Source organism: Pristis pectinata, chromosome 22, assembly GCF_009764475.1.
Source record: "Pristis pectinata isolate sPriPec2 chromosome 22, sPriPec2.1.pri, whole genome shotgun sequence".
In the NCBI taxonomy this organism is placed as follows: domain Eukaryota; kingdom Metazoa; phylum Chordata; class Chondrichthyes; order Rhinopristiformes; family Pristidae; genus Pristis; species Pristis pectinata.
Genome location: NC_067426.1, coordinates 24,442,461 through 24,462,220, shown reverse-complemented (window position 1 = coordinate 24,462,220; position 19,760 = coordinate 24,442,461). Strand labels below are relative to the sequence as shown.

General features: G+C 38.5%; 1 protein-coding gene across 5 annotated transcripts in view; it reads right to left on the bottom strand.

The window, feature by feature from the left end:
• Positions 1-19,760, bottom strand: part of LOC127581721 (zinc finger MYM-type protein 4-like) — a 114,059-nt gene that overhangs the window by 30,157 nt on the left and 64,142 nt on the right. For all 5 annotated transcript variants that reach the window (XM_052036380.1, XM_052036382.1, XM_052036381.1 and 2 more), the window contains 7 exons: positions 14,376-14,538; positions 12,403-12,615; positions 10,519-10,669; positions 9,602-9,717; positions 7,170-7,433; positions 5,262-5,412; positions 3,715-3,887 (listed from right to left, as the gene is read on the bottom strand). In XM_052036380.1, the coding sequence (XP_051892340.1) occupies positions 3,715-3,887; positions 5,262-5,412; positions 7,170-7,433; positions 9,602-9,717; positions 10,519-10,669; positions 12,403-12,615; positions 14,376-14,538 (1,231 nt within the window). The remainder of the gene's footprint in view (positions 1-3,714; positions 3,888-5,261; positions 5,413-7,169; positions 7,434-9,601; positions 9,718-10,518; positions 10,670-12,402; positions 12,616-14,375; positions 14,539-19,760) is intronic.

Genomic DNA, 19,760 nt, shown 5'->3' with positions numbered 1-19,760 from the left:
TTTACTGTGGGAAGTGGTGGACCGAATTGGACCTTGGAATTCCTTATGTGCAAGGGAAGCAGCAACTTTAGGTAATAGGGGATGCAGAGACAAATATACAATCCAGAAGCAATCAAAAACACTTGCCTCTCATGACTAAAATCTGGTAGTCTGTGGGATTCTAGGACTTTTTTTTAAAGATTAAAACGTTTTATTTTTCATTTTAAAACATATTTATTTTCCCTGCAGTATCAAGTGCAAAGTGAATGAAACAAACTCTGCAGCAACAGGGGTGCCACCTAGTGTTAGGATGGCTCAAAAGAGCAAAGTGTATTTACCAAAGAAAAATATCACCATTGCTGTAAACCCTAAAACAAAAACAGAAAATGGTGCAAATACTCTGCAGGTCAAGCAGAATAGCTTGCTGCCACATACACAATGTTTGAAGCATTTACCCAAGCCTCTGACATAAGTAAATGACAGCTGATTTTAGCTTAGATTCTTTAATAGCTCTTAAGGATCACAGTAATATAAAGCAAAAAAATTATTTTATTTATTCATTTTTCTGGATCTGTGTCACTACCAAAGCAAGTGTTTGTTTCGCATCCTTAAATGCCTTCTAGAAAATGATTCACAGTCTTCTTGAACCACTGCAGTCCTTCTAGTGAAGGTATTGTCATAGTGTTCTTGGAGAACAAGTTCCAGGAGTATTGCCCATTTATTTCCAAGTTAGGACGGTCTGTGAATTGGAGAGAAACCCAGAGATGGTGCTGCTCCCATGCACTTGCTACCCTGATCCTTTATGATCGAGGAGATCATGGGTTTGGGAGGTGGTGTCAGCACAGACTAGGCAAGTAACTGTAGATGGGTACACTGTGTGCAAGTGAAGCGAATGAACACAGCATGGTGAATGGGTTGCCATATACAAGTTAGCTACTTTATCCTGGATTACCTCAAGGTTCTGACCCAGGCAAGTGGACAATATTTCATTATGTTCCTGACTTCTGTATTGCATACATATATGGTGGAAAAGCTTTGGGATGTCCAGAGACGAGTTAATCAATGAAGGATACCCAGCCTCCGACCTGCTGCTGTCACTGCAATATTTATATGACTGGTCCAAATGAGCTTCTGGTTAATGGTAACCATCAGGATGGCAGGAAACTCACCGATGGTAATGCCACTGAATGTTAAAAGGTAGGTTTTTCAACTGTCTCTTATTGGTGATGGTCATTGCCTAACATTTCTGTGGCACGAACATTACTTGCTACTTATCAGCCTACGGTCAAAAGTCATAGGAGTCTTCTGCCAACATATTCGGACCGATTCATTTTCTGAAGAGTTGCAAATGGAATTAAACATTGTGCAGTCATAATCAAACATCTCCAATCCGAGTTTATATTGGAAGGAAAGTTGTTGATGAAGCAGGTAAAAATGGTTAAACCCATGACACTGCTCTGAGGATGCCCTGGGGCTGGAAATGATTGAACTTCGACAACTGCAAACCATCTTCCTTTGTGCGAGGTATAACTTCAACTACTGGAGTATCTTCCCTTTGATGCCCATTGTCTTCAGTCTTATAAGGGCTTGAGGACACAATCAGAACCATGTTTGAGCCAGAAATGCCAAAATAGGTGACCCAGCTTCTGAGGTCCCAACACCAGAGTAGTCAACCTTCAGCAAGTTTGATTCATTTGAGGAGCTTATCAATGAACAGCTGAGAGGACTGGATGCAGTAAAGGCTTTGTGACTAGACAGAAACTCGGCTGCATTCCTGACAATATGGAAAATTGCATAGGTATGTTGTATTAACAAGAAACTGGTGTCCAGCCCAGCTAACTACCGCACAATCAGTCCATTGTCAATCATTAGCAATGTGATCAAAGATGTAGTTGACAGTATTATCCTGGTCACCAATGTTCGGTTAAGATTTTGACACGGTGATTTGGCTTCAGACCTCATCACAGCCTAGGTCTAAATATAGACCAAAGATCTAAATTGGAGAGGTAACATGAGAGTGTCTGCCCTTGTGAGGGATCATTCTTCTGAATGCTTCAGCCTCTTCTTTGACATTCACATGCAGGAATTCATCATCATTGGGGATATTCTCCTCTTCCCATTAGCACTGGCATCTCCCTTTGCCTGTACACCATTGTGCTGCTACCTCCACTGGGTCTGTCCTGCTGGTGGACAGGATGTACCTAGGGGTTGTGATGGAGGAGTCTGACACATCATCCGTAAGGTACGATTTCTTTATCAGGCTGCTGCTTGACTAGTCTGTGGGGCAGTTCTCTCAGTTCCCAGACATGTGAGGAAGTCAGTGCAAGGTCAGCAGAGCTGGAAGTAACTTAGCCATGTCTGAATTTGGTGCCAAGGTCAAAGCCAGGTAGTCTGTTATTATTCTTTTTCTGTTTGAATGTGGCAGTCATGGTGTGACTGGGCAGCTTGCTGGGCTTTTTCAGAAGGCATTTAAGAGTCATAGGGTGGATCTGGAGTCACATACAGGCCAGACTGGATAAAAATGGTAGAATGGTGGATGCTGTGGCTATTACTAATATTGGCAGAAACCATAGAAAGCATCCTATCTGGATGTATCACAGCTTGGTACGGCAATTGCTCTGCCCAGGACCACAAGAAGCTGCAGAGAGTTGTGGACACAGCCCAGCGCATCACAGACACCAGCCTCCCCTCCTTGGATTCTGTCTTTACCTCTCGTTGTCTTGGTGAAGCAGCCAGCATAATCAAAGACCCCACCCACCCGGGACATTCTCTCTTCTCTCCCCTTCCATCAGGTAGAAGATACAGGACCCTGAGGGCACATACCACCAGACTTAAGGATGGCTTCTACCCCACTGTGATAAGACTATTGAAAGGTTCCCTTTTACAATGAGATGGACTACGACCTCACGATCTACCTTGTTGTGACCTTGCACCTTATTGCACTGCACTTTCTCTGCAGCTGTGACACTTTACTCTGTACTGTTATTGTTTTTACCTATACTACCTCAATGCACTCTGTACTAACTCAATGTAACTGCACTGTGTAATGAATTGACCTGTACGATTGGTTTGCAAGACAAGTTTTTCACTGTACCTCGGTACAAGTGACAATAATAACCAATACCAAGATGTTTCTCTAAATGCCAGATTATTAACTGAATAAAAATCCCACTTCTGTTGCTATAACATTTGAACCTGGGTCACTACATCATTCGTCCAGATCTCTGAACTACCGGCCTAGTAATTTCAACCATGACAGTACCTTTTATAGTACATTTGTTCAGTATCAATAAATAGCAACGGTTTAATTCTTAAAGTTCAAGCACAATATCATTGGTTTCACTACTTTCTGGTAACCCACACAAGTCTCAAGCACATAGGTGTGTGCCCAAAATGATCTTTTTCCTGGAACAGCTCTGAAAGCCTAATGAATAATTGGATCACTTCAGTCTATCTAGAATGAATTTAAATATAAGACATGAGCATGGAGGCAAGTCTCCATGCAATTACACAAGTCTTGTGATGCCACAAACTACTCTGTAGATTCAAAACTCTATGCACTAACAGTTTGACTCCAAAAAGATTTCAAGAGACTCACAAAAACATTCAGTATATATACAAAAACATGCAGCGTACATATCAGCTCAAATAATAACTGAATAGGAAGAAGCAAAGTTCCAAACCAATTAACATTTAGATCCACTTAATTGTGGCTGGATAATTGAGGGTGTGTACCTGATAAAACAAAACAGTAAATTTGGACAAACATTCTTCACTGCAGAACTCCTCTATTTTTCCTCCAAACTGTTGATTGAGCAGGCGTTTTGAAGACTGTGAACAGGAACTACAAGATTTGCAATGAAGTCCCCAACGTTTCGCCAATTCATGTTTGTAAAGGAGCTTGCAACCTGCAAAGAGAATGCTCTGAAAATAAGTATTTTCTCAAAATCGAAACAAACCCACTGTTTCTGTTTGTTGGACCTCAATCCTCTACCCACTTCTGTACCAGATTCTCATTCCTCTCCTTCTCTCATTATTATGGCCAAAACATGCAGGAGCTGCAGATTACCAAAATCGTGCCTGTTATTAATCAGTTTTTGGAGTTCCCTTTGGTCTGCTGGGTAATTCCACTGCCCAATGTGGTACTCAGTCTGGCCTCAGGAAATTATTTTACCTCTGTACTCCAACATCTAATCTCAGCATGGATGGTGGCCCTGGGACTTCCTGCAAGTCACCACTTCAAGGCTTCCCACTGTTCTCTCCTACACTTGTGGAGGCAGCACAGTTGCTGCCTCACAGCTCCAGCGACCTGGATTCAATCCCGACCTCTGGTGCCGTGTGAAATCTGCACATTCTCCATGTGACTGCTTGGGTCTCTCTTGGGTGCACCGGTTTCCAACTAGATCCCCAGGATGTACAGCTTGGTAGGTTAAGTGGCCACTGTAAATTGCCCCTAGTGTGTAAATGAAAGGTAGTATCTGGGGGTAATTGTTGGGAATGTGGGAAGAATAAAATAGGATTAGTGGGCTTCATGGGCAGCATGAACTCAATTGGCTGAAGGCCACATTTCCATGCTGTATGACTATGCCGATGACTATTCTAACCATGCACTTACAAACTTTACTATCAACATTTCACTTCTTAGCTAGGCATTCTCCAGTGCTGAAATCATAGCTCTGTAACTAGTCCGTAGCCGAATCTTTCATTTTCTTCCTTTTTATACCCACTCTGAGTTGGTGCATTATTATAGAAAGGGGGTGCTTCTACTGAAGAAATAGCATATTAAAGAAAGGTCATTCCTTTTGCAGAAAAATTGGTTTTATACCAGCATTACTTCAAATGCATATTTAAAGGTAGATCATGTCAGTAAATTGTCAGATTCTCCTCAATTTTACCTCTACCATTTTATCTAGGATTATTTCTTTAACAATTGAATAAATTTAGTGAGAAATATAAATTATCAATGAAATGTTTCAAAAAACATGCTTGACAAGTTAAACATAGACTGTTTCTTTCCCACATATACTTAAATATTAACATTAAAAATATTGCTAGTTTTCATACAGTAGCATGTAGCCTCACTTCAAGCACCCTGAAGATCCAATAGCGGCATTTTTCCATGTATTCTGAATACATTACAGAAAATACCCATTTTCTCCATTCACATGACCAGTCAGCTTGGGGCTTTAACAGAAATCAGACAGAACCATTTCAGAAATGATGGGAGGGCTAAAGTTTCAGTTCTTTGACCACAACAAACTATTTCAGAGTACATCTATTACCTTCACTACAAAATGGCTTGTCAACACTTGAAAACTTTACAGTTTCCTTTACAATCTTTTCTGACCGACAGTATTCACATATTGCAACCACAGAGTTGATCCGCTTATATTCATCACAGCAAGATTTTCCACAGAATTGAACCATTTTTCCCTGGGGAAGGAAGTTAAATATAATTGTTAGTGAAAAAGCTATCAAATCAAAGGCATCATGTGTATTATTGCACTGTCCAAATAATTTTACCAATAAAATATTATTGTAAAATATTATGATAAAGAGGGCTCAAACAAAAATCCTTTTGTCATAGGAAATGCAATCCCAAAGATATAGGTTCCTTACCTGTAAATGTAATAAAAGTCTGAATTTAATTTTATAATAATGCTGAATGGTTGGACAGGTGTTCAAAATGATAGAGATAAAATGATTTCACAGTACAAGTCATCGTTTGCTCCAACAGATCTAACCTGAAAGAGCCATACACATAGCTGCAATCACCTTTGCCCATGTCCTTCAGAATATTATGTTTGCAAATATTTATTCAGTACCCACTTAAAGGCCATTCCACAATCTGCCCCACTTATTTCTACTAGGTTTTAAAGTAGGTCTAGACTCTGTCTACAATACAAAATCAGAAAATGCTAGAAATACTCAGCAGGTCAGGCAGCATTTGTGGAGAGAGAAACAGCTAGCTGTTTAGGTCAAAAGGTTATTTGGGCTTTTCTGTTTTTATTTCAGATTTAGGGCATCTACAGTCCTTTGCTTTTCACTCTTTTTGTGATTCTTAAATTGAATACATGTCCTGATTAACAAATGGTAAAACAGATACCAGAAAACTATTAAACTCCCTATTAACATTTGTACTGCTTATCCTTGCTTCAACAAAACATCCTTTTGAAACTCCTTATTCTCAAGTTTATTTCACCAACAAATTCATGCTATGAATCCCTGCAATGATCTTCCTATTCTTTGAATTAATTTTCATCACCCAGTGGCACATTTGATTTGGAACAACTGGTAGCTTACATTAGTGAGTTAAGTTTATGTAGACAGATTCTACAAACTGCATTTTCAAACAATACATATAACCACTTTCTATAGGAGTTGTGCTGTGAACATTTTTAGAAAAAGCTCAACCAAATGACAACTTAAGGATCCGAAACAAAAGCAGTAAATTAGCAGTTCCAGCAATTTACCAAGCTAATATCAGAAACTGCTTCCAATAGGATTAAATGAAGATGAATAGATTAAGGATAGTTCCTCCTTTAATTCAAAGACACACAATGCTATAACCACATTCATTTTTTTCCTGTCTCAGCTAAGGAAAGCTTACCCAGCATAGTCAAGTCCCTGAAATCAGAGCCAAACTGGGCAATTAACTGCTGCAGCCATAGACTACTTCATAACACCTCTTTGACTAGCAAGACTTGCAAATGGGGAAACTGGAGAAATGAACATATTAACAATATGTGGAAATCCTGATTCCATTAATCAGGCAATGAAAACTTGAACATTAGAACAGTAGAGCACAGTACAGGCCCTTCAGCCCACCATGTTGTGCCGACCTATATAAACATTATCCTCATTCAATTTAACCCCCTCTCTACCGCCCCTCCCACAACCCTCCATTTTTCTTTCATCCATGTGCCTATCTAATAGTCTCTTAAATGATCCCATCGTATCAGCCTCTACCACCACCCCCGGCAGTGCATTCCAGGCACCCACAACCACGTTACTTTGAAAAACTCCTGAAAAAGATCCAGTATACTCAAAAAACACTCTGGATGTCATTTGACGCTGAACATTATTTCTGAAAGTTCAACTTCTGAAAGTTCTGACATTAGAGTTTTTTCCTCTTGCAAAGTGCACAGAAACATACAAAAGTGAAATCACTATACATCAGAAATCCTTACCTTGTATTCAAGCAGCTCAGGCTTAGAGGAGAACAACCGCTGGCAATACTGACATTTTAACCTGATAAGTGTCCGACCTACTGTCACCTGCAGGGATTGAGCAAGTCTCTGTAACCCTGCTGCCGCTGATGTGGTGACAGAGGAAGAAGAAACCACAGGAGCACCAGACACCACCGAAGTAGTTGATGGAATGTTTACCGTTACCTGACCCTGCGACAAGGGTACAACAGTTTGAGAGCCTGGAGCAGCCTGGCTGAATAATCCCTGTCAGCAAAAGAAAAGCATAAACTATAGAAATACTTTTTAAGTTGTTCACAAAATCTATTGAATTAATTTTTCATACAGATTTCAATTTGTATTAGAATATTTTTGTATTTGCAGTATAATTTTTACATTAAGACCAATTCCAATCATCCTTAACATTTGCATTAAATAAAAATTATTTATTTAAAAAGTTAGCACTGCTTAATCCACCAATCCCATAAAATCTTTGCTGTAAATTAATTTATTTGGGATGGTGGGGGGGAAGGAAGTGAGTGAAGTGCTTGGCAAAAAGACAACTCATTTACACTATGCACTTGAACTACTGTGTCATTCTTCTCATGAGACACTTAAAATTCATCATATCTAATTTCTCGCCATTAACACTATCAGGCCTGCAAACACAAATACCCTGATGGTTTACACCTTCAGGGATAGCTATTACAAATAATGCTATCCTAAACCTTCATGTAGCTTACTGAAATTCAAATTTTACTGTTACTTGTCCTGGTCCACTAGGCCTGTGCTCTAATATTTTCAATATATTCAAAATTACATAGTTGGCCAGCAACTGTAATATCCACCTCACTAAAATTAAAAGAATTGGTTACAGGAAAGTAGAACTGCATTGCACTAATGCACAAATCAAGAGAGACTTGGTAAAGTCAAAATTAAACCATTGAAACATCAAAACAGGAAGAGGAAACATTAGCCTGTTCTGGCAATCATTAGCATCATGGCTGATCCGCATCCCAACTCTACCCATTACCTTGGATCCACATCCTTTGGCTACAAAAATGTATTCATTTCAAATTTAAACTATTTAATTGAGTTAGCATCTACTGCTTCAAGTAAGAGAAGAATTTCACACTTCTTCAGACATCTCTCGTAAATGGGCACCCTCTGTTTTTAATGTTGTGAGCCTTGAACTCCCATTAAAGTTGTTTCTATCTATTCTATTAAATCCTATCAAAAAGGCCAAATCAAATTAACCCTTAACCATCTACATTCCCAAAACAATATATGTAATCACTCCTGATAATCTAACCTTTGCAATGCCACACTCATTCTGAAGCCAATATCCTTTCTAGGCTATGATGATCCATGGTCGACATCGTACCCAAAAAGGTCTTACTGAGGTTTTAGAAGTTGGTGTTGAACATATCCACAAAGAATCATTCCTCCTAACTGCCCTTTCAAAATAGCCTTTCAAATCATTTTGTTGTATCAATCAGTTATGAGGAATAATGGTTCAAAAAGTAGATCCACTGCCAAATTCTCCAGGCAATTGGGGATGGTCACTGAACAGCAGCAACACCTGAATCCCCAGATCGTTCAGAGAGCTTCATAATCTGTTTTTTCTTTAAAAAAATGCAACTAGAATTTGTAATTGTCAGAAAATTTGAGCAATTCTAATGAAACTCTTACTTTCTCCCAAAATGTTGCCTGACTTGAATATTTCTTGCATTGTTTTTAGCTCAAAATTAAATGTGTGATTAAATAATACTCTAAGTTAATGGAAAACATTCAATCTCAATTTTAGTGTTATATTTTAAATGTTCAGGCCCTACCAATTAATACAAAAGCAATCCCCTCATTTGACCAGGCATGCTAAATTTACTAATTTGTCTCAACCAACAGCCCATATCTGACCAATTACAAATTACAGTTCTCCATTGTAACAAAATACTAACTATGCAAATGCTCTGAACAACAGTCAGGTTTCTTATTCACAGTTCAGCACTTCAGAAATTAAGCATATGTAAGAGCTCAACTCATGCACCTATAAAGGAGGCAGAATTGAAGAGAATACACACAAAATTCAAGGCGATGAAAAAAAGCTGATTGTTACGAAGCCCCATGTACATTCTGGTGTGTGCACTGGCATTGAAAATTAATTCAACAGGAGAGTTTTCTCAACCTAACCACACCAACAAAAATTGTGAATAGGATCATAGGCATGTGGCTAAAATATCCTTTCCACTTTACCAAACCTTTTCTTTTCCTCAATTTTAATGGCAAAAATCAAAAATAACATTGTCTGCTAAAAATTGTACACATTATTCCAGTGTTAACAAATCCTGCAAGCTCAGATGGAAACAGGAACAACAGAAAAGATCTGAAAAAAAAATGTTTTTCAGAAATTGAGAAATGTTTCATAAATATCTCACCTGAAAGGAAGCCACACAATTATAACTGCAGAAGTTCCGAATACTACCATCAGACATAGCAAGGTGGTATTGAGGCGTCATTGTCACTTTACAGTAGTTGCACTGAACACTAGTACCTAAATGGATATTAAAAAAAGTTATGGTATGTCCAATACCACTAAATTAGCAAGACATATCCGCTAAAACCAAGGAAATAGAGTAACCATTAATGAAGCTAAACAGTTCCAAAGTAAAAGCCAAACAAGTTATCATACTAAATTTATTGACACATTTACCTCCCGTTAATATGATGCTGCATAATTGTACGAAATTAACAAAAACACACAATAACAATTTTCTCTAAGTGTTTGATTACAGATGCATGTATCCAAATGAAATGAAACCTTCACCTAAAAGCATTTAAAAACAGTGAATATGTTGCTGCAATATTATACTAATACTTTGTATTGCCAGGTATTCAGTGAACCATTTTTTATATTCAATCATTCCAAATGAAGCTGAAAAAGAAACACCAAAAAAAACCCACGTGCTTTCAAATGGCATTAACAAAGCCTTGAAGTTCAAAAAGACTCATCAAGCAGGGTACATTTTTATTTTTAAAATGTTTATTCTATTTCTCTTTCCAAAGCTATACATTATGTCATCGGAGTCTCAGGAGAGAGAATTCAATCAAAGTTGGCTCAGAAAACAAAACTTGTTCTACTGAAGGAGGTTCCCTCCTGCAGGTAGAGTTACACATTCTCCTGCATGATACAATCATGGTTCAGCACAAGGCCAGATTCATGTAATGCACGTCAAGGCTTGTCACTTCAAAATTGTTGGTTCTCATCATAGATGTACCTTGGAGATACTAAATACACAAATAATTTAAACTTCCTAAAGCTCATGTCAATATTTTTAAAAAATTATATCACTACCTTGCGTAGTTACCATTTGTACTCGATAGGCCGAAAGGCAGTTAACTGAGCAAAAGAGTTCAGGTTTTCCAAAAGAGTTTATGTTTTCAATCATTTCAGCAGATGCCCTCAGAGATTTGCACCAAGTGCAGGGAGTAATCTTTGAATGTTTCTGTTGTAAGAATAAACAGTATTAAGCGTGGAAAAAGATTTCAAAATTCTACTCTTTCACAAGATGATAGCTAAAAGGAAGCCACTCAGCACATTTGATTAATTCAACAAACAGTATTTTTAGCACTGAAAAACACACCAACAATCTGATGGATTGAGATTTGGAAAGGGGAATGGGGAGTTGGGTGAGCTGTGGGGAAGAAATGAGTTAAACAACCTTCTTTTTGTACCTTTCTATAAAATATTTCCTCAAACTGATAGAGAGCAATATTTGTGCAGCTTTTCAGCACAGAACATATGAATAACTACAATTAAATCTGAAATTCTAATTTAACTCCACTTTTTTTTTAATTCCTGTCTTCCTAAAGCAAATTTGCAGTATCATGACCCCAGTATCTCGGCTAAGTGGCCGTTACTTTTTGGTCAGCCTATACAGTGTAAGCAAAATGATCCCTTTAGGTTTCATGTTCAAGTCTAATCATGTCCTTATCTGGTCTATGTACAAACACTTTAAAAGAGGTCAATGGGCGACAATCAGAAACAGATACTTTAATGAATTCCCACCTCTCTACTTTGGTGCGATAGCCAATCATGACTCAATGCAGGTTGCATTTAAATCTAGTATTTGCAAGGCACAAACAGCCCAGGCACTGGGAAAGCATTACTTTCTGGAAGTTTTAAAAGTAGTATTTATAATTTGAAAATGGGCATCTACTGATATTTCCCTGTAAAGAACCATTTGGATCTTGCATAACTCCAGACTGGAGGTAATGTAGGATTTCACTACCATGAACTTTTAGACAGAAAACAAGTTCAAATTGTGTTCACGTTCAGGCGGGTGGGGAACACAGTCATACTTGCAATTCAATCATTGCATGAAAGAGTGATCCAAAAGCTTTACATATGTAAGAAAGACGCAAGAGTTATGTATGTCTGCACTTTCCTACGCATTTTCTTGATTTCATGCAAGCCAAAACATTTATTCATTCCAATAAATGAGATGCAATTCTTCTGAGCAACATATACAAAAAGCTTTTATACTTGTACGACATTTCTTTATGCAATGTAATACATTCTGTATCAAATCACATATCTTAACAAGTTACTTGAAATATCCAAGAGGAGTTCCATGGAAATACCAATACATTTATCACAAATATCTATGTATTCTTAAAGGTTATACAAGTATGTTTTGAGATTTATAGTGTTCCTGCAAAAGAACAGAAGGTCATTCGATCCCTCAAACTTGTTCCATTATTCAGTAAGATAATGGCTCATCTGTGATCCAACTCCACACCGCCTTTTCTCCTTTATTTAAAATTAACAACTGACCCAATGTTCATCATCACTTGCAGAAGAGTGCCCAGGTTTCACCACTACCTGCAAGTAGAAATGTTATCTAACTTCATTCCTGTATGAAATAGCTCTAATTTTTATACAATGTTCACTAATCTGAATTCCTTATTCAGCAGAATTATTCTGCGTCGATAATTACTACCTTATCAGATTCCATTAACAGCTTGAAAACTTCAATCAAATCACTCACTAACCTCCTAAGTTCCAAGGAATACAACCCTACTTCCTGTAATTTCTCCTCATAATTTAACCCTTGGAATCCAGGTATCATTCTGGTGAATCTACACAGCTTTTCGTCCGAGACCATCACTTTGGGGGGAGGGAGAGGATTGAAGTCAGACTTCACTACTGTCCTGCTGGTTTAAAAAGGCAACAAACCTGTTTAAATGTAGACAAACAAGCAGAACCACAGAACTTCTTACACTGCCCTTCAGTCTGAAGCATGTGACATTGTGTTGACCCACTGTAACAATAAGCTCCACAGTTATCACAGCAATTCATAGTGAGATTGTTGGCCATTCGAAACTTGGAGAAACATATATCACTACAAAGTTTATGTACAACATTCTGGTAATTCACTTCATGGCGGACCTGAAATACAAAACAAAGTTTTATGATGTGCAATATGATACCATTGATACAGTGATGAACAATGGTATTCCAATGAACCACATTCACCTACAAAGCTATGTTATATTGTCTCTGGTGCTATCAAGTGCCAGAAGAAAGATACATTTCCAGAGATATTTTTAACATATGCTCATGGGAAACTGACTCTGGATTGCTCTCATGCACCTCCTCACAGCTGATTACAGAGCAGAAATGCCCACCTATAATTGTCGTCTTGCTGCCCTGTAATTTGCCTAAATACAGAAAATGCTTCAGATGCTGATAAAATAAACAACGTAGCTAGAAATATAAAATATACATATTTCAGCAATCATACTTCCCAAAATACATCTCCAACCTGTTATAATGACTGTACTATACAAGATACTTGAGGTTCAGAATCAACACTATAAATGGATCTACCAGATAACATATATGACAAAATTATGTACGACTTATGAGCAGCATCTGAATGAGACGCGAAACTTATTTTCATTGCTCTTCATCATCAAATTCATTAACATCACATTCAGGGTGAATAAGCAAAATTAAACTAATAAAAAATTAAGATGGAGACACAAAAGACTGAAAATGCTGGAGTCTGGAGCAAAAAACAAGCTGCTGGAAGAACTCAGTGGGTGAGGCAGCATCTGCGGAGGGAAATGGACAGTCGACATTTCTGGTCGAGACCCTTCATCTGGACTGGAAGTTGAGGGGAAATAGCCAGTACAAAGAGGAGTGGAGCCAGCAAGTGATAAGTGGATCCAGGTGAGGAGGAGATGCCTATCAGATAGGGGACTGGAAGGGTGGTGATAGCAGCAGAAGCTGGGAGGTGAAACTGGAGAATTCAACGTTCAAGTAACCTGCTCCCCCTCTTCCTTTTTCTCTCCTTCCAATCTATCCAGGTCCTCCTATAGAGCCCCTATGTTCCAGCTACAACTCCAGCCCCCATCAACCAGTTTCTTTCCCCCTCTCCCACCTACTTCATCTGCCTTCCTCCCACTGGGCCCACTATCCCATCCCCTGACTGTTCCATGTCCCCACCATCCCTCCCTTATATGGTCCCATCTTCACCTTCCTTTCTTGTCAGATTCTATTATCTGCAGCCCTTTGCTGACTTCATTTATCACCTCCCAGCCTCTGCTGCTACCTCTACTCTTCCCTCCTCTACCTGACTCCATCTCCCAATCAACGTTGCTCGCCTGGATCCACCTATTGCTTGCCAGATCTTGCCCCACCCCTTCCACTCGCCACTTTATACTGGCCATCTCCCCTCTATTCTTTCAGCCCAGATGAAAGGCCTTGACCTGACATGTCGACTATCCACTTCCCTCCACAGATGCTGCCTGACCTGCTGAGTTCCTCCAGCAGCTCGTTTTTTGATAAGAAATTAAAATTTGCAGTGAATTAGGAAACAAATTGCACTATAATTATGGTAAGAACGGTTCCATTGTGCACCATTCCGCTATATTTCATTTCTAAATGCCATATGTTTTTTGAATATATCTTTACAGATAGTAGATTCTATCTGGCTATTCTCCCATCTACTAAGTTGATCTCTATTTCTACAACATCAGATTTTCTTTTATTATTCAAAGAATGCAAGGAACTGGAACACGATTCCAATGACAATTTCATTTTAAATCCCTAATCAATGAATAAAATGTTGAGGAGATCAAGATACCCACTAAGTAGGAGTGAAACATGATAAAAAGAAACAGACAAATAGATATTAAACTTACAACAGACACTTTCTGACAAATGCTGCATTTGGTGGTGATATTATTAGTCGTTGAGGCAGACTTCCTTTTCATCTCAAATAAGCAGTTATGGTTACAGAATTCCTTGTATGGACCCCTACCATCAATTTGACCCATTACAAGGTCCTTTAGGTTCATGATTTCTCTGGAAAAAAATGTGACATTTTTAAAGAAAATATCAACAACTTCCCCTTATTTAAAAAACACAATAACTCAAACCAAAGATGCTGTTTCCTAAAACATTTGAAATAAAACATTGTGGGGTTCTCTTCCAACATTCTCGCCTCTAAACTACTTCCATTAGATTATATTATCAAAGGAACAGTTTAAAATTCATGCCAAAAAGATGAAAGTGGAAAATTTGTTAAGTTTGAAATAAAGTACAAATGTTATCAATCCTTATAGGTAACAATCCACAGATTAAGTGCACAAAAGAAATTTTTATTCTATTCCAGATAAACCTTTCCCTTTCTGCCATTTCAGGGAGCCACTTCCATTTGTTGCATTTTTGTATTTCCCCATTTTTCCCTTTGTCATCACAGTTGTTCTTTTCTTTAAATGGGTGAACTGAACTTTGTTTTTGCTGTCAGGGTGAAGTGGGTTGAGAATTTCCTTACCATGGCAGCAAAAGTTTCAGTGCAAAGTCCTGGACTGGATTCTAAGGCATATGATGTCAGCTCAAAATGTATTTCTGCTGCAGGATTAAAAGATCAACTGACCATTGAAAACTGATCCTTGCATCTTGTCTTAATGGAACACTTTGACTACGTGAACCTATACGGAATTGGAATATTATTCAGGAATTTATTTGTGACAACACCCCCAATGATCTGAAAAAAATTCTGCACTAAGACTAGTGATTTTTGTGGCAAAAGTCTTTCCCTTTCTACTCTTTGTTGTTGTCAGTTCAATGAAACCTCCAGAACCAAATAACAGAGATGCTGTTAAACAGGCTTAAAAACCAATCTTATTAAAAGGACTATCAAAAAGAAATCAAGAAAGTGATTTTAAATTCATTTCTGAAGAACTATAGAGCATATTAAACACACTGGAGAAGACATGTTTCAAGTAGTAGGTGAAATATTGTAACATTTCAGACATTTCAAAATATTTCAAAATGTATTAAGGAAACTGCAGGACATATTAAGGGAAGCCCTAAGCCAGATAGATAACCAAGTGCTAAATATGATTTAGAATGCCATTAAAAGCTCAGACCTCATGCAACAAACAACTACTTTTCACATGTTATGAAAGGATTACTTCATAAATACCTGAAATTATCAGTTCAGCTGATTTTCAATGATTCTGTTGTCACTGGATTACTGGCAAGAACTTTGGAATTTCAACATTAAATTACATGCATAAAAATCCCAAAATTGTTGTCAGTTTCACAGATTAAAAAATATTGGTCAAATCCTATTGGAGTAGTATTTCAAATCTCCTGACCACATTGGAGGGAAGATAAATGGTTGGAATACGGCACAGATTTACTAGACTGCTACCCAGCTTTCAAGATTAAAATTATGTGGATTGGTTACACACACTGGCCTTAGATTCTTTTCCAGTTTGCTGTTTATCAGTGACCACACTGTTCAATTGCAATGGCCACAAAGTGATTTCCTTAAGGCTGCAAAGCCTTATTGATGAGGAGCTTTTTAACTCCAGTTGCTTTTATTAAAAATGGCACCATTACAAATTACAGAAATGAGAAAACAAAATATTTCCTTTCAAGTAACCTCAAGTACATTTGGACAAGAGGATCCTCTTGTTTTGTTGCAACCCCCATAGCCCCCTTCAATATCCTTCCTTTCCTAATTAAAACTCAAAACTATAAGCAATACCAAAGTCCTTATAGAAATGATGTAACCAAAACAGTAGAAAGAAGCCATGGTTATTCACCACAAAATAAATTCTGAATATCAGCTGTAAGCAAGGCACGTAACATCAAACAAAAGCAAAGCAATCCCCGGCACTGTGAATTGTAATGATTTTTCTCCTCTTGGGCAAGTGTCTGTCATCTCCAGGATGACAGATGGATAAAACAGTCTTGAAAATAACAGGTTCAAAATGACTACTGCAAATAAACGTTTAATTAATTGGATTAAATAAACAGAACAACTTGACAGGCGACATGGTGCAGAAAAATAGGGCCACATCCAGAGTTGTGAAGGGTACCTTTAGGACTGATTGTAGGAAGTATATCTCCACAAAACAAGTAACTAACTAATCAGAAGTAAAGATGAACAACTGCTGGACTGGAGTACAGGACACCAGATTCACTTAAGAAACATTTGGATACTGTAATGAGAAGGTACAATCTTCCCATCAATACAAAGGGCAGATTAAATGATTTGAGGATCCTCTCTCACCCAAATCTTTGGACCAAAATTAAGATTTTCACATCTATTTCTATGAAAGGAAATTCCATTTTACAGCATGGATGCATGTGGAATATCCTGCTACGAGTTCAGACACACGGCCATGCTGATGTACCTATCATTTTCAAACTGGGCTCCAAACAAAATTAAAATTGTTGGTACTTCCTTGCCATGACAGAGGAGAAAGATGTGTAACAAACCTTCTCTGTGGTTAAACGAAAGATATGCATTTAGCTCCCACTCGAAGATCTCAGGATATCCTAAATATGTCCAAAGTCAACTGTGTACTTTTGATACCAAGTCACCATTACAGAGCAGAGAAACTTGTCTGCCAATTTGCACGTGGCAAAGAGATCAAATATTATGTCTCAATGACATTGGCTGTGGGATAAGTTTAGGGCATGAAAGAAGGGGGAAATCTCATGATCCTCTTCAAAATAGTCCCATGAATTCATTTATGTCCACCAGAACAGGAAGAAGAAATTTGAGATCTTATCTAAAGAATGGTATGTTCAATAGCACTGTACTGGATTGTTGGACAAGGTTTTGTGCTCGTCTCTCTAAACTTGGACTTCGATCAATGACCTTCTCATAATGAAGCAAGTGTGCTTATAAATGAGCCAGTGATAAGCTGCCAATTCTTTCCCTATTAGCTAACTGCTTGCTTCCAACCACAAAAACAAGCAGAATTCAAACTTAAACCTGCAATGATCAATCAGGAAAATCAAAGATGGCCTGACAGTCAGATATTCATTTCAGGTGCAAAAGTTTTATTATTTGTTTATTGAACCAAAAACAAAGTGTTACAGACTAGGTTACTATTGGTGAATGTCCCTTTAAGATAGAGTAGTTAGTGTGTGTGTGTGTGTGTGTGTGTGTGTGTGTGTGTGTGTGTGTGTGTGTGTGTGTGTGTGTGTGTGTGTGTGTGGCATGATGACGACAACTGAAGATAAGGACGTAATGACGTTTTTGGAGCAGACAGTTGGAATCAGTCAGAGGAGAAGAGAGAGACCAGCCTGCTAGTCTCTATCGATGGATGAAAAACAATAACTGTGCTTGTCACCACAATCCACGTATGGATTTTTGGAATAATCCGGTGGAGTCCACTTTGTCGTTAACCTGTAGCGGGAAACAGGTATTTGTGTGGACGGCCACGATTCAAGAGCCTTTCGGGGTGGCAGATGCTTCGGAACAAAGCGGTGGAGTAGTCGCTGCTGAGTAGACACTGAGGTGTCGTATGAGTTCCATCGTGGAACATTTGAATATCGTAATTACTCTCTATTTTTTCTCTACCTTTTGTCTTCAGTCAACGGTGGTTGTTGAAGAAGCCTTTGCTCACGTTTCACCTTAAGGCTTGCTGAACTGAACTTTGAGAGCTATTCCTGGACTTGGAGTTTGGGAATTTGCCACACACACACACTTCGAGTTTAGTTTTTGGGGTTAATGTTTAAGATCTAACATTTTTACTCCTAACATTCTAACATTTTTACTTTTATTTTTCTTATTATCATAAGTAGTTATTAATAAAGTAGTTTTTAAACACTTATACATGACTCGGTGTGTCTCTTTTGTTACTGGTTCGTAACAGTAGTTACGTGCGCGCCCGCGCGCGCACACACACGCACACACACAATGGCCTGCAAAAGTTTGGGCACCCCTGGTCAAAATTTCTGTTACTGTGAATAGCTAAGCGAGTACAAGATGACCTGATTTCCAAAAGGCATAAAGTTAAAGATGACACATTTCTTTAAGATTTTAAGCAAGATTACTTCTTTATTTCCATCTTTTACAGTTTCAAAATAACGCAAAAGGAAAAGGGCCCAAAGCAAAAGTTTGGGCACCGTGCATGTTCAGTACTTAGTAATACCCCCTTTGGCAAGTATCACAGCTTGTAAACGATTTCCGTACCCAGCTAAGAGTCTTTCAATTCTCGTTTGGGGGATTTTCACCCATTCTTCCTTGCAAAAGGCTTCTAGTTCTGTGAGATTCTTGGGCCGTCTTGCATGCACTGCTCTTTTGAGGTCTATCCACAGACTGTCGAAGATTTTTAGGTCGTGGGACAGAGGGCCATGGCAAAACCTTCAGCTTGTGCCTCTTGAGGTAGTCCACTGTGGATTTTGAGGTGTTTAGGATCATTATCCTGTTGTAGAAGCCATCCTCTTTTCATCTTCGGCTTTTTTTTTTTTACAGACGGTGTGATGTTTGCTTCCAGAATTTGCTGGTATTTAATTGAATTCATTCTTCCCTCTACCAGAGGAATGTTCCCCGTACCACTGGCTGCAACACAAGCCCAAAGCATGATTGATCCACCCCCATGCTTAACAGTTGGAGAGGTGTTCTTTTCATGAAATTCTGCAGCCTTTTTTTCTCCAAACTTTCCTGCGTCCTCACCATAAAATTCAGCATCAAAAGTTTGCAAAGGAACAACGAAACAAGCCTGATGCATTTTGGAAACAAGTCCTGTGGACTGATGAAGTTAAAATAGAACTTTTTGGCTGCAATGAGCAAAGGTATGTTTGGAGAAAAAAAAGAGTGCAGAATTTCACGAAAAGAACACCTCTCCAACTGTTAAGCATGGGGGTGGATCGATCATGCTTTGGGCTTGGGGAGCATTTCACTGGTAGAGGGAAGAATGAATTCAATTAAATACCAGCAAATTCTGGAAGCAAACATCACACTGTCTGTAAAAAAAAAAGCCAAAGGTGAAAAAAGGATGGCTTCTATGACAAGATAACGATCCTAAACACACCTCAAGATTCACAATGGACTACTTCAAGAGGCACAAGCTGAAGGTTTTGCCATGGCCCTCACAGTCCCCCGACCTAAACATCACCAAAAATCTGTGGATAGACCTCAAAAGAGCAGTGCATGCAAGACAGCCCAAGAATCTCACAGCACTAGAAGCCTTTTGCAAGGAAGAATGGGCAAAAATCCCCCAAATGAGAATTGAAAGACTCTTAGCTGGCTACAGAAAGCGTTTACAAGCTGT